General features: G+C 37.0%; 3 protein-coding genes across 8 annotated transcripts in view; 1 reads left to right on the top strand and 2 right to left on the bottom strand.

The window, feature by feature from the left end:
* Positions 1 to 9,651, bottom strand: part of LOC129756907 (trafficking protein particle complex subunit 2-like protein) — a 31,813-nt gene extending 22,162 nt beyond the window's left edge. The window contains exons 1-3 of one of the 6 annotated variants that reach the window (XM_055753958.1): positions 9,503 to 9,651; positions 7,169 to 7,983; positions 6,645 to 7,093 (exon numbers count right to left, since the gene is read on the bottom strand). In XM_055753958.1, the coding sequence (XP_055609933.1) occupies positions 6,908 to 7,093; positions 7,169 to 7,969 (987 nt within the window). In that variant the 5' untranslated portion in view covers positions 7,970 to 7,983; positions 9,503 to 9,651 and the 3' untranslated portion in view covers positions 6,645 to 6,907. Of the gene's footprint in view, positions 1 to 6,644; positions 7,094 to 7,168; positions 7,984 to 8,022; positions 8,520 to 9,485 lie in introns of those variants that run through there. The other 5 variants (XM_055753957.1, XM_055753962.1, XM_055753963.1 and 2 more) reach the window with 5 other exon arrangements.
* A 590-nt stretch (positions 9,652 to 10,241) lies between these two features.
* On the bottom strand, positions 10,242 to 11,736 carry LOC129755535 (probable deoxyhypusine synthase). Its single transcript, XM_055752081.1, has 2 exons — positions 11,395 to 11,736; positions 10,242 to 11,155 (listed from the first exon to the last, which is right to left on the bottom strand). Exons 1-2 carry the CDS (start codon positions 11,590 to 11,592, stop codon positions 10,274 to 10,276), a joined length of 1,080 nt encoding a protein of 359 aa, XP_055608056.1. The 5' UTR covers positions 11,593 to 11,736; the 3' UTR covers positions 10,242 to 10,273.
* Positions 11,737 to 11,788: 52 nt separating this feature from the next.
* LOC129755534 (UDP-glucose 6-dehydrogenase) overlaps positions 11,789 to 14,848 on the top strand; it is a 42,988-nt gene continuing 39,928 nt past the window's right edge. Inside the window, exon 1 of the mRNA XM_055752080.1 lies at positions 11,789 to 11,946. The gene's annotated coding sequence lies outside the window, so the exon portion shown is untranslated. The remainder of the gene's footprint in view (positions 11,947 to 14,848) is intronic.

Genomic DNA, 14,848 nt, shown 5'->3' with positions numbered 1-14,848 from the left:
TTTGCTTACCGCCTGCTATTACATACACACGCTACATATACACAGCTGCTAAAGCCGGGCAGCTTGGCCGGTGTTGTTTGCCGGTGAATTGAAGGAATGTGTTTGTTGTTGCTTTTGCTACATACACACGCACAGCTTAGCCGTGTTTGCCGGTCGATTGAATTAGAAGGATGTTTTTGTTGTTGCTTTTGCTACATTCACACGCACAGTGCTCGGTTCGCTGGCTGCCTGGTGTTGGCCGGTATTTATTTCCATCCTTCTTCGGCTTGTGATGCGATGGGGAGGGACGCGAAAACGTTTTTATTTTGTTTCATTCAGACATACGCAATTCGGTTGCGCTGGGAGTTTAATGCCGGTGGGCGCAAATCGAATCAGTGCCGGTCGCGTTATCTTCTTGTACCAATGATGCTATGAAATTGACTACACGCCATTGGCACAGAGGCTGAATTTTGGGTGTACTTATCCGATTCTTTTCAAATTTGGAACATATTTTCTACATATAAAATCCACAACCCCAACGATTTTCTTTTTATTTTTTTTACTTTGGGGAGATTTTACAGATAAAAAATGGCAGATTTTTTATTGAAAAATCGTAGTTTTGACTTCAAACAGCCACAAAAAATTTATAAAAAAAAATTTGAAGTTAAATAAAAACGTTAAGATCTAGAAAAACATCTATTAAAAATATTTTGCTCTGATTTTTTGACTTCGGATGATTCTGTGCTGAGATACAGTGTCCACCGCAAATCCTGTTTTCTCAAAGGCATCCTCGAAAGTGCTCCGTCACCGGCTCATTTTTAAATATTTTTCTACGAAAAAATTACTAAATGTTCTTTTCACAATGCTTTGTATAATGCAAAAAATTTGAATACATTTGTTTGAACGATAGCTCTAAAAAAAATTCGTGAAAATTGTGTTTTTTTTACCCGTTAGACCCTACTCCCCCCTTAATAGACCCCAAAAAAGCTGTTCCCTAGTTGAATCCGATAAGGCCGAAACAAATTTTAAATCCTTCTTTTGTCACTTGGTTTTGGAACATCGCGAGGGAGGGGAGGGGGGATTAGAAAAAAATAATACGAAAAACAAATAAATTTGGATAAATTTCATTTCACCATGGCTTGTATGCAACAAAATTGCATACTGTATCATTGCACAAAATTTTTTTCAAGGTGCCGCCAATTTAAAAGCTAATGTTACTTTACATAGGAGCCTTGAATTCAAATACGTAATAAGTATTTTTTCAATCAGCTCCGGATTTTTAAATTTTACAACATACTTTAGAAAATAGGTGAACCTCTATTTGAAAAACATGTAAACTTTTTTTGGAAGGAATGTGGAACGTTAATTATATATTCAAATTAAAGGATTTCAAACAATGCACAATGGAGAAAGAAGTGTAGAAACCGCGAACCCTTCTACACGAACCAAATCTATGAAAATATATTTTCCTTTGGCGAAAATTTCCAAAAAATCGATTGGACAAAGTTTCAGACGCCACACAAGCTTACGAACGGAAAAATAGTGCCTTTTTAACTCCTTACACCCCTATATTTTGTAATCAATCCAGAAAAACACTGATTTGGACAAAAAACTTTTGAACAAAAATAGACTTATCTCATGTGTGTTTTTTTTTCGAGAAATCGAATGAAGACTGCTTGAGCCACCGCACGCTTCGCAAAGTAGAATTTTGGCTGATTTTAGCCTTGATTCCCCAATATTTTTCAATTAATTCAAAGAACGCTTGTTCGGATTCGAAAATTTTGAACTAAATGAGACCTGCAAATTTGTGTGATTTTTATTAAGAAATCCAATATAGTCTATTTGTGCCATCGCACGCGTCGGAGTCATGGCCTTAATTCTCCTACAGTTTTCTATTAATTCAGAAAAAGGAATGTTCGGACTTGATTTTGAACCAAATAGGACTTATCTTGTGTGATTTTTCCCAAGGAATCAAATGAAGGCAATTTAAGCTGCCACACGCTTCATAAAATGAAGTTATGACTTTTTTAAACTCGATTCCCCTTAATTAGCTTCGGACTTACAAATTTTGAACCTTATGAGACCTATTTTGAGTAATTTTTTTCCAGGAATAGAATGAAGGCTATTTCAGCAGATTCTCGGAATTATCAACAAAAAAGGCAAGTTTCCTAGTAAATTAACAGATTTTTCATGATTGTGACACCACAGTCTGTACCAATACTACGGCAGGGCTGCCGTGGCACTACCTTCTTTAAATAATCCTTGCTGTTTTCCCCTCTATTCTCCTACTTTTTTTAATACTTCAGAAAATGCATGTTGGGACCAGGGATGCCAGGTGTTGAGGATAAAAAATCTGGGCATTTTTGAAAAAATGTCTGGGAATGTCTGTGCATAAGTAAGAACACAAATTTGGTACTAATAAAACAAGAAATTTGGCGATGCGTGTGAGCGGGGGGGGGGTTGTTCGTTTTGATTATTTTCGAGTGGAGAACTATATAACAAACAATGTTTCCTACCACGTACCATGCCGATCTTATTTAAAAAAAAAAGTTTTATAAATGATTTGTCCAATACCTATGAAAACAAGCGAGATTTCAGTCTCATCAGGCACTTACAGATCAAATCCGCTACATGAATATTGATTTCATCACTCAATTTTGAAAGTCTGTAAAATCTGGGCACTCTCAGCAAAAATCTGGGCAAAATCTGTGTCTGACCAATATCTGGACGAAGGGTAAAAAGTCTTGGTTTTACAGACAAATCTGGGCACCTGGCAACCCAGGGACTTAAAAATTCAGAACCAAATGAGACTTAGCTTGAGTGTTTTTTCTAAATCTGACGAAGACTAATTGAGCCACAGCACGCATCGTAAAATGGAGTTATGGCTGTTTTTACCCTGAATTCCCTTGCAACTTGTTATTTTAAGATAGAGGCATTTAACAAACATGATGGGGGCATACAAAAACACTCTCTTATTCCGCTTTCAAATCATTATAAAACTTTCATAATAACTTAAATTGGTTTTACTTTTTAAGTTCATTTGAATAAGAAACAGAATTCAGCCAAGTTTAAGTTTAGTATAAGGTACACCGGGGCAAGTGCAAACGGTTTTCACCATGGTTCAACTTTCACATGTCCTAAAAAAATATGTATGTCTTCGAAAATTATCAATAATCGTTCGTTGCATCACTAAATTAGTCCTCAACCAATTTCCGTTGAAAGTGAACATTTTGAAAATGTTGGTAAAAAGCAACGATACTTTTGTGAAAAAAAAAACAAAGTTTTCACTTGCCCCGTTTATGTGGCAAGTGCAAACGCTATGCTTTTTCCAAATTCATTTACAGATGCTGCGTCAATGTGTCTGCCCTTAAATGAATTTAATACATGTTCCGGTATTTGGGATACTAAATCCTGATTCGTCAGAATTAGGATTTAGTATCTCGAATTCGATTTTTGAAGTCACCTTTTGTCCATCACCTCTTGTATAAGTAGTATGGCGCTAGTAAATTCTAAAATTCATCAGTTTTGAGTAAAATCAATTATTAATAACTGGTAAACTAAAATATGTGTATGTAAAAAAATAAAATAAAATAAATCCTAATTCTAGTTTTGTTTGTTTTAAGGGATACTAGATGTAAATTTCAAATAACTATTTAGGGTCAGATTGAAAGTCAATGCAATACTAGACTGAGCCCATTTGGGGCCATTTTTGCCATTCTCAAACCTTGGGGTCTTAAATGTTTCGTTTTGGTCAAAACTCATCCATGACGTTTACATGAGTAAATTTGAACTTTGAGGTTTGTTTGCAAATATTCCATTTATGCAAACAAGCCTCAAGTTCAAATGGTTAATGGTTCAAATGGCTGATGGTTCAATTTATAAATTCTTTAAAAGTAATTTTTCGCTGAACAACTTCGTCGCAGACTGTAACTTCGAATCTTATAAGGCAAACAATTTATGAGCTGCTGAATAGAGGCATGTCTTTTGGCAAAAACAATCAATTCAACTGATATCACTGCTGCTGCCTATCTAAACAGTGCATGAATACTTCGCAAGCAATAACTCGCAAGGGATTAGAAATGATGTCAGTTGAATTGATTGTTTTTCAATGCCAAAAGACATACCCCTATTGAACAACTAATAACTTTTCAGCCTAATAAGATGCGAAGTTACGGTTTTCGACAAAGGTGTTCACTGCCCATATTTGATAAACGGTCTAATGTGCCATGAACACTAATGCGAGAAAAACGCAAAATAAATGTTTTAACCATTTTTCGGCATACTAATACTCAAAATACACCTACAATAATAGATTAATGTCCATAACAATCATTGTAGGTGTAGGACATAGGCGGTTGAGTTAAATTGCAAATTTAGATAAAGAATTTATGAAAAAAAATAACTTCAATCTCAGTAGCCACTTTATCAAATATAATGTGAACAAAAGTTGACAAATAGTTGCCTGAATTTGCCTGATGTGCATACGTTTTCAGCAGAAAATTTCCTTCAAAGGATAGATAGATAGATATAAAAAATATGATAATGTTCAAAACATCAGAAATTTCCTGTTTCAAAACTAGCGACGAGTGAAATTATTTCCAATTTAAGTGTTGCACTGTGTAATAAAACAAACCTATTTATTTTCAACATTCAAATACAAGGATTTTTTTTCTGAATTTCTTCAATTTTTTTGCTACGAATTTTGCCATTTTAAATATAAATGAAGACCACTAATTTGAATTTAAAAAAAATGAATTTCGAAAGCTCTGCTTAAAAAATAGTTCCAGAACCTCTGATGAATCTTTTTCTCAAACAGTTCGTTTGATGACAGAAAGTTTCCGTGTTTGTTGTTCTGAAGTTACAAGAAGACAGTGTCGTAAATTTCCAAGTTTGCAACAAAGAGTTCTGAGTTCAAAATGAAACTTTAATTTACTTGTTCTCATATGATTGATTGATTTCTTTAAAATAATTCAATGACATGCGGTACATGAACAAATTTTAAGTGACTTTTTGATTTTTAATCTCATTTTATGGACAATTTTGAACTCTAAGTTCCGGTAAAAATTGATTTTTTTTATTTACAGGTAGTTGATCAGAGTAGTTTGGAATTTTTAGACTTATGATCTTCTTCCAAATTTTTTTCCACATTCTGACTCAGAAAATTGATTTACAATTCTGAATCCCAAATTTTGGTTTGAATCCCTGATCTTGGAATCAAAAATTAATTTTAACTTCCGTGTGTATTTTTCCCGGTTTTGAATCTTAATTCCTGTTTTTTCCCGGTTTTCTTGGTACGATTTTCAATTCCCATTTTTTCCTGTTTTCTCGGTAACATTAATAAAATTGTTTTGGAACCAATCTCCCTGTACAGAAAGAGCTTAGTTTATCATTGCATGGCTGCGAGCGTCAAGCACTGCTGGGCGCAAAAAATCGTCGGCATGATCCGGCTCGAAGGACCATATTCGCCCCTGATGACATGGATTGCACCTAATAATAAAGGTCTCTGACAATGACCAACTCCGGACCAATTCTTCTCGTACCAACAAAGATATCATAAGAAACTTAACATTTGTCAAGTTTGTCATAAAAAAGTATGGAAATAAGAATTTTAGAACCTCCTTTAGACCCTCCTCTCTTTTTTTTTTTGTAAAACTAAATATTGTAAAATAATTATTTCAGAGGGAGTGGAGTGGATTGCCAACCATTGTAGGTCTCTGAAAGTTGGAGGCCTTTCCTCGACGAACCATCGGTTGTGGAAGTCCTAGTCAATTCGAAGAACAAGCCACACAGACATATACCGTATTTTTTTACTCCTGGAGGCAAACTAGAGGCAACCTAGGTTCGCTCTAACTGCTGTCATCGTGCTCATTTATTGCTCGAGAGGCAACCTAGGTTCGCTCGAAAAAGGGACGGAGTCGCCCTGAGAAGAAAGTCAGTTTTGCGAGAAGTCCACCAATACTCTCAACGTTGTTGTCAAAACATTAAACAGCTGTTTTTGGCTGAAAACAAACAGTTGAAATAATGAACGGGCAAATGATTATTGCCAAGATTTTGAACCTCTCAGCCAAGGAAAATCGTACTATATGCAGTCCAGTGCAATCCGGACACGAAAAACGGCAATCCGGATGTGAAGAACTGAATGAAGAAATCCAGAAGGGAGAACAAAATGACAGCTGCATGTAAACATTGCGCTCGTTCTCACGCACACCTACGTATGGAATAACTCGAAACCCGAAACTCGTTTTTCTATTCTGACGGTTTCAGAGCCAAATCCGGAATCAAAAAAAAATACGCCAATAGACTGGACCTTACTACCCATGGGAGAACCATACACACATACATACATACATAAAATAAATAAAATTGTAAACAACTATTTGGAAAATAACAGTTTTTTTGATAGGTTTATTGATAATACAGATTTTCAATAAAATATATGTATATTCGACAAGAGAAAATAATATAACTTTATTTGAGCATTCTAACTTTTGGAAAGGGTCATCAACCAGTCTCTACAAAGGTTTTTTTTAAGTACGTTATCGACATGAAATCTAAATTCAAACAGCTTCAATATTTTTGATTCTGATACAATAAAATGTACTTGTATCGAGAAAAGTATCTAGAACCATTTTCAGAACTTCGTCGTTAGATACTAATATGTGCATTGATTGCATAATATTTTTTAACAATAGTAGCAAGTTGTATTAGTTTATATTGCATTTTGTTAGTCATGGTTAGTGGAAAAATATACAATCGACTTATTATTACATTATTGTAGCATGCAGAACCTTCGACCCCGTTGCCTTTCCATCCAAATACCAACATGTCCTCCATCCCATCACCAAGAAGTGCTGCTTTGATTTTTTTTTATCTAACTCTAAATTAACATAATTCACGGATAAACAATTTGAACAGCTCTTTCAACAGATCAGCTTCGCGCCTTCACTTCCTCGATGGCCCGTACACTTTCGTCCCACAGCCGCCTGGAGATGTCCTCGTCGAAAGGAAATTTGGACTTGCGTACCCGAACATTGGAAATGAAGTATCCATTCACAGGGTTCTGCAGCTCACTGGTTACACTATCCGTCGCACAGTGGATAATGTTTTGAGCACCCTGTGGCGAAAATGTTGATGATAAAATTCTCTGATTAGTTTTCCTTTTTGTTATATCGTGGCAAACTTTGCGTACCTGTTCAGCTGATCGCAGTAGAAGCCAAACTATGGGTGAAAACAGCAAGTAGTGGTACCATTTGGGGTCGTAGTTTCGGAAGAAATCTGTGTGGCACAGGCCTGGACAGAGCACGTGGACGTTGAAGCCGCGCTTGTATAGCTCCCGAGCGTAATAGAAATTCATCAGCTTGGAGTTGTTGTACAGTCGATTCAGGGGACTGTTGTATTTGACCCATTTGCCAAGGTTTTCAATATCTACGGTCGCATCGATTTCGTGCATTCTCGAAGAAACGACTACTACGCGGGAATTGTTATGTTTCAAGTTTTCTTTTAGTAGGTCCACTAAAAGAAACTGGCCCAGATGGTTGACTCCGAAATGTATCTCGAAACCTTCTTTGGTGAACTGGCGTTCGTCTGTGGCTAATCCAGCGTTATTAATCAGGCAATCGAAGTGCGGGTATTTAGTTTTTATCTCCGAGGCGAATTTCTTTATCGAATCAAATGAAGAAAGATCTAATTCCATAGGTATCAGTTCGCCATTTCGTGTTTCCTGTCGTATTCTACTGATGGCTTCATTTGCTTTGGACAAGTTCCGACAGGCCATTATGGTGGTAGCTTGTCTAGCTGTGAGCGATTTGGTTGCTTCGTAGCCCAGGCCAGTGTTGGCACCTGTTATTATGAATAGCTTACCCTTCAAGGGATAGGTATTGGTTACCCAACCCCATTTGCGAATTTTGTAACGCCGTAAAGCAAACACACTTGAGGACAGTAAACCCACCGGCAACAGTATCTCGGATGGGATGGAGGACATTTTGCGCATTTGGAGGAAGGGGACTAAAATAATACATTAAAAAACAGAAGAAACACAATTAGTTTAATTTTAAAAGAATACTTTTTATTAGTTCGTATTGATAATGCTCCTAACATTTTTGTCGAAAATGCTGGAAGTTAACGGTTCTCCCGGAATGTAAAACGGATTGCATACCGCATCGGTATATTGAGTGTGCAAATTCCTAAACATGCTACGGATTTCATTCTCCCGGAAGGACGTATTACTGGAATCGATCACGATCACGAATTTCACCTTAGTATTGGTGACGTAACCGTAGATCTTGTAAATTTCGGTCGAATTCAACAGCCCGAGATAAAGTTCACGCCCGTCGGCGCTCTGCTTCTGACTGGCTGCGCACTTTTCCTCAATCACATCCAGGGAAGCGTGCACCTGATACTGCAGTTCGATCTCTTTGTCCACATTGGCCGTGGCGATGTAGAGCGGCGAGTTGTCCTTCCCGATAATCGATATGCAGGCGCACATTTCTAGTTTTTATTTTGTTGATTTTGTAGCAGGAGAGAAGTGAAATGAAATTTAACTACAAGAGAAGAGAAGAAAAATCAGCATTAGACTTTGGAAAACAACAATGAAAAAACTAGAAATGTGAACCTTAATCGACTATCGGAAAATAAATAAGCATACAAAACTGATCGAAATATCTTACGATTTTTTTTTCGATTGCAAATTGCAATGCAATTCGTTAAAGAAACATCATTACGGAAAGTTATGGCCAAATAATACTTCCTTGTGTGAACTCAATTTATACATCAAGTTTTTCCAGTGAATGTCTTTGATAAGAACGAGTTCATTTCTATTGGTGCTTCATTCACAAATTACATTTTCAGCAAGACCTTGAATTTTAAAGAACCTTCTCTATAGTACTAAAATAACAATAATGTTTTTGGTATCAATTTAAATGTATTTTTTTATAATCTTTAATCATCATTTTGATCAATATGTGATTTACTGATTAAAAAAAACATCATATTATAATTTTCGTGATGATTGAGTTGCGAGTAGCCCACATATTAAAATTAGTGGACTAGACCCAGACTTGAAACACTACTCACTGTAGTCTCAAAATTTATTCCCCTCAACTATAAATTCGCGCAGAATTCGTTCGATTCGAACATTCGAAAAGCTAATGATATGCTGAACGTTTCATAAGCATCCATAATGAGATAGAAATAGTAACGAAGTCTGGCAAAAACAAGCTGCCTCAAAAGCTTTCAAGGACAGTCATGGACAGCGTTTTTACTGAAGAATATTGTAAAGACAATATTTCACAAAATTATTGTCTGCGCAAGAATTGATGGAACCATGAACACCATTATATTTAACAAAAAAAAAACAAGATTTGTAACCCTATTCCAGTAATATCAAGTTAAACTTCCCCAAAGATTGATAGTGAGATGGCAAAATTTGTTCTTACTTTTTATAATTTCGTACAGCTTAGAATCTTTCTAACCTTGAATAATTTCATAAACATCAATGTTCTACTTACCGCTGGGAACAACTTACTTCCGGAAATACCACGAATATTTCACTAATTTCACCAGATTTTTTAGAAACTTTCTAATTTCCTCGAAATTATCCAACCGAGACCGCGATTTGTTTACAAGTGATTGGTAGTGTTGCCAGTTTCTCAAAAATCATTTCTGTCCGCAAATCGACTTCTGTCTGATTATGGCAATCAGTAAAAAATGTTTAAATCAATCAATCAGTCTACTAAAATTATAGGTGTGATCTTCGGGAAAAATTTTGCGAAATTTCACTTTACATATAACTTTTTCGGTGGTCTGAAAAAATAAAAAAAAAAATTAAGGAAAATGAATATGCAAATTTTCATAGACTTTTTGACTTTGTTTTGACCTAAGCTCGATATCTGACCTCACTGCGGATATGATGACGATCATAATGCACTGAAGAAAAACACCACTTACAAAGTTGATAAAAAGCAGGTAGATTTGTGATGTTTTTGTTTTCTGATCAACTGTGGCAAAATTAACCCATTACAGGCAGTGGTCAAAAATCTTCGTAAAATCAATTTTTTTTTATATTCACTAGCACGCTTGATGACCGTCCCAAGATTCAAACTTAGAAGTAACGTATAGTATTTATTGAAGATGAGGGGGAAAATAATTTGAACCACATTCATAAATAACTTATTCAACTAAGAGTTCACATGTGCCCTAAAGCAAGACCATTTTCAATTACTTACAATTAGTGTTAAAGATATTCCAACAAAAAATACCCAATATTAACATTCGTAATTAAACATTATAGTTAAGTTTATTTTTTAAAATGGTTTTTAACAAAGGTTTCTCCCACCAGGATAGGAAACACAAGACTAGCTTCTGCGTAGACTTTAACCGGTGTAGCGTCTTTCTTAATTTTACCCCAGGAAACGGCTTCGTCCGGCCTGGCGCCACTATCGCTACCATCGAATTCGGAGGCAGTGTTGATGAACACCGAAAAATCTGCTCCATTTCTCATCAGATTGGCATTGCAGATATGATGCTTGATGACTCCACCCCCAACTATTATAACTCCAGAGTTCACGGCCTTCACTGCCATCGTATTCAATCTCCTCAAATCGGATATGATGTCTAAAACCAAGCCCGGGTTCCGGAACGAGTGGAAGTACATCATATCTCCCAAACTACCATCGGTAAGGGCAGGACTGAAAACCGGTATCCGATTCTTGGCGGCCCAATAGTAAATCGAAGATTCATCGTTAATCCGCTCGCCGAGCCTTTGAATGACCTTAGATGGAGTCCACAATGATCCTTTACTTTTTTGTTCCTCTAACATTTCATCCAATATCGGAATTACCCAATTTTCAAATTTGCAATAATTTTCATTGGGCACAAGTAAATTTCCAATCCGATTGATACCTTGTTCCCTCAAACGCTTGCCTTCCAGTTCAAAGGAACCGACAAAAGTAGGGGCGAGGCATTTGATTAGGTCCTCTTCTACGCCTCCGGCCGTTGTTACAATGCAATCTACCAACTTGTGCTGGACCAGGAAGCGAATCGTTTCGCGAACTCCGGAGGAGACCATGTTGGACGTGTAGCCCAGAAAGATGGTACAGTTCGATTTTCGTTTGATGAATTCGTCCTCTTCATAGCTGTCTAGTTTGTCCTCTGGGATTTGAAGTGCCCGACAGTCTATCTAAAATTGAAATTAAGTTTAATAAACTTAGCTAAACTTATTATAGCTCTGATAAAAAAAAAATCTTGATAGACAGTTTAAACTCTTTGAACTCTTAAAAATATCGTTTGACTAGGAAATCATTATCTTCAGGATATCTTTGAAAACCATAGAAAAAGTACCGTTATTGGTTAACAGACATTTAAAGTAAAACCATTTAAATGAAAGCTATAATTAGAAACTAAGGAACGTAAACTCACCATTTTCTGGACCTCTTTAATGGCCAATCCCAGATTTGTGGCCTGAAATCCGGAGTGAAGATAGGACTGAAACAAGGCCTCGTAATCTCTGCCCGAATTCCAATCATAGCCTTTCACTTGCGGGGTACCTTCGGGCAGGCGGCAACTTTCCTGAAGCACGGCTTCCTTGGCCAAGGAAGGTTCAGCGGTGTTATCCATAGGCTCTTTAAACTTTTTCGACAACAACTTTCTACAATTTTTTAATTTAATCAAGCACGGATTCACGAATAAAACCTAAAAAAATGTACAGCACATGTTTATTTTTGGTTCCCCGCTTCTTTCCGCCACCACCCGGAAGCCACAGTTGATTTGAATCTGTGTTTGTTGGTAAACAACACAGGGTACAACAAAAGGGGTCATATCAGCTGTTTTGTCGTTGATGTAAACACGGTTTTGTGAAAATTTTCGACGCGTTCGTAGTTTTTTACTATTTATAATTCGAAATTGTGAAACCATGTACGAATAACCAGTGATAGTGTTAGCTTCGGGCTGATTCTTGGGAGGCAAGGAACGGTAAGTGAATATTCAAATATTTACAAGCTGCGATGAGTGCTGATTAAGGAAGCGACGAACCACCCACGCTTGCCAGTACTGATAACGCGGATTTTAAGCATCCAACGTGTCCCAAATGTACGAAGAAGAAACCCAATTCTCTTTTGATATTCGTAGGCATTTTCGTTTTTAATAGAGAATTCGTTTTCGTGTGGTGGTGCACCGGGGCACTACCGGTAGTGCACTTTTTGCTGTTTTCATGCTCGTTTTCAGGATGAGTAGTCCACTGGTAGTGCACCATAAAGTGGACGGTGGAACACTCTGAAAATATTCGGTGTTGCTTGCGCTCTCACCAATACCATCATGAATTTTGACAGCACGTGCTTCCCGATGTAAACAAATATCAGCTGGTTGGTTTATTTCTATACCGCAAAATTGCGTTCGAGCTGTTTTTTTCTCTTTATTATCCCGAAGAACGGAAACTTGTTCCGGATTCAATACCAGTGCCGTTTCCAACAAAGGCGGATGGCACCTGGATGGCACGTTTCAAAGCAAACAACGCTCCCAAGAAGAAATGTGCCCAGAAGGTTTGCTGCAATCGGTTCCAGGCGATGCCGAAAAAGAGCAGCAAATCCGAGTGCAAAAAGGCCAACCCAAAGATCTGGTGGAATCGCCCAAACCGAAAAGTTTTCTTGTTCGGGAGGGTCCTATAAGTTGGTCTCCACAGCAAGAAGCGTTCAGCTGCATCGAAGCTACTCTGCTTCGAGCTGTGCCTTAGGGTGACGATGCTCGGTTGCGCCAAGTCCCGGATTCCCACCCGTTGCCCTTCAAAAACGGTAGTTCGAGACTACACCCGCATTGGGAGCTTGAATTTCGTTCGTTTCGGTCTGTTAGCAAAATTTTCTCCCCCGATTTCCGCGATCTGAGTTCGTCAATTTGACTTCCAAGAATTTTCTTTTGTCATCTGAAAACGAAAATAGGTACTCGAGGTATTTGCGAGGAATAAACGTTCAAAATACCGGAACCTTCAAGCTGGGGTAACTGCAGTCTAGCAGCAGTAAACATAGACCACCCAGAATCAGCCGGTATTGCAGTTATCATCAGAGCCAGAGGCGAATCTACCAAGCAAAATAAATCTGAAATCTTCACAATTCAACATAGTATATAAATTCATGCTAAAATTTTCATATTATTTGAAAGATAATGATCAACTAAAGTAAATTTCATTTCAATTTTCGAAGTCAAACGAAAACATTTTTTTTTTCTCTTCTCTCTTTTGGCTCGGACCTATCGTTCCATATTGCCAAGTCTTGTGGTTTATTGGACTGTTATGTTTTGAACAGATCGAAACGAAAACAAATACCAGCTGTAATGGATTTTTGACAGCTTGATGTTTTCTGTTGACACTGTCGATTTCACGTACACCAACAAAGGTGGGTGCAACACTCGATTCATGCTCGTTTTCAGCCTGGAAGGTGCAACACTTTCGGGTGGTGAAAACACATACGGTATAAGTTATAAACCCATATGATTGAAGGTAGCATCGACAAATACTGTATTTGTTTTCTCCACTCGTGGAGTGACCCACCGTTCCCGATAAAAACAAACAAAAATCGTCGCCAGTGTATTGCTACCTCGCTGACTCACACGCTCTCTCGCAACACTGACAAAATTTTCGGGGCAACACCACCCGATGGCAGTGCAACACCAGGTCAAATCTAGTGCAACACTGTCCGAATAAACAAACACTTTGACAGCACCTAGTGGTGCACCAGTGCAACACTAGTGCAACACTCGGCATAAACAAATACGGTAAAAGTCTCTTAAAACAACAAATTTATTATTATTTTTTTAGTATTATATTTTCTTTGCTTTCTTCAGGTCAACAACTTTGGTTAATTTTGTTACAATATTTTTTATCATTATGCTACCAATAATTTTGTTCATCGCAAACAACGTTGAGATAATTTGCAGCACCAACAACCAATAAAATGGAGAGAAAAGCAATAAACTCAAATGGCGCAACGTGCTCATCCTAGCGTTTTGCGCCCTGAAGAGGCTGTAAACCCTTTACAAAAAATATCATAAAACACATCATAACACGGTAACAAAATGTCTAAGGTAGGAATTATGCAAGCCACATAAACGGGTTTCAATTGTTACAACGAGGAAGAATGACCTAAGTAGGTCCAATTCCAATAAAGAAACAAAAAAGGGTTTCAAAGTTACGACTATTGAAAATTATATTTATTCATATCAGTCATCTGACTGTCAATTTTAATGATAGTTAATGTCATTACTGCTTAAATGTTTATTTATCACTGGCGCGTGTTTTTTTTTTTTGTAGATTTTCAGTTTGAACTTGGAATTTCAGACTAAAAACTTAGACTTATGATCCAGAACCCCAAGGATTAGATGGTAAATTTCCAATTTAAGTAGATATCCGATTTCATATGGAAATTTTGATATTTCTGATTCAGTTTTAAGAAGATTTCAGACTTCGTTTTGAGGATCAAATCTCAGATTAATACTTTAGATCTCTAGATATCCATTCCAGATTCAGGTTCAGATTTCAAATTCAGATTTCATATTCAGATTCAGATTTCATATTCAGATTCAGATTTCATATTCAAATTTCAGAATCAGATTTCACATTCAGATTTCAGATTAAGATTCAGATTTAGATTTCAGATTCATATTTCAGATTCAGATTTCAGATTCCAGATTCAGATTTCAGATTTCGGGGGCTTGTGATATAGCTCAGTTGGCAAGTTTGTTGTCTTCTGAGCCGATGTCCGCGAGTTCGAGACCAAGAGTAAACATCGAACACAGTTATATCGGATAAGTTTTTCAATAACGATCCACCAACTGCAACGTTGATAAAGTCGCGAATGCCATCAAGATGGTAAAACGACTATAATCG

The sequence above is a fragment of the Uranotaenia lowii genome, chromosome 3, assembly GCF_029784155.1.
Source record: "Uranotaenia lowii strain MFRU-FL chromosome 3, ASM2978415v1, whole genome shotgun sequence".
Taxonomy (NCBI): domain Eukaryota; kingdom Metazoa; phylum Arthropoda; class Insecta; order Diptera; family Culicidae; genus Uranotaenia; species Uranotaenia lowii.
Note: the sequence above shows the minus strand (reverse complement) of the source record. Positions and strands in the feature narration are given on the sequence as shown.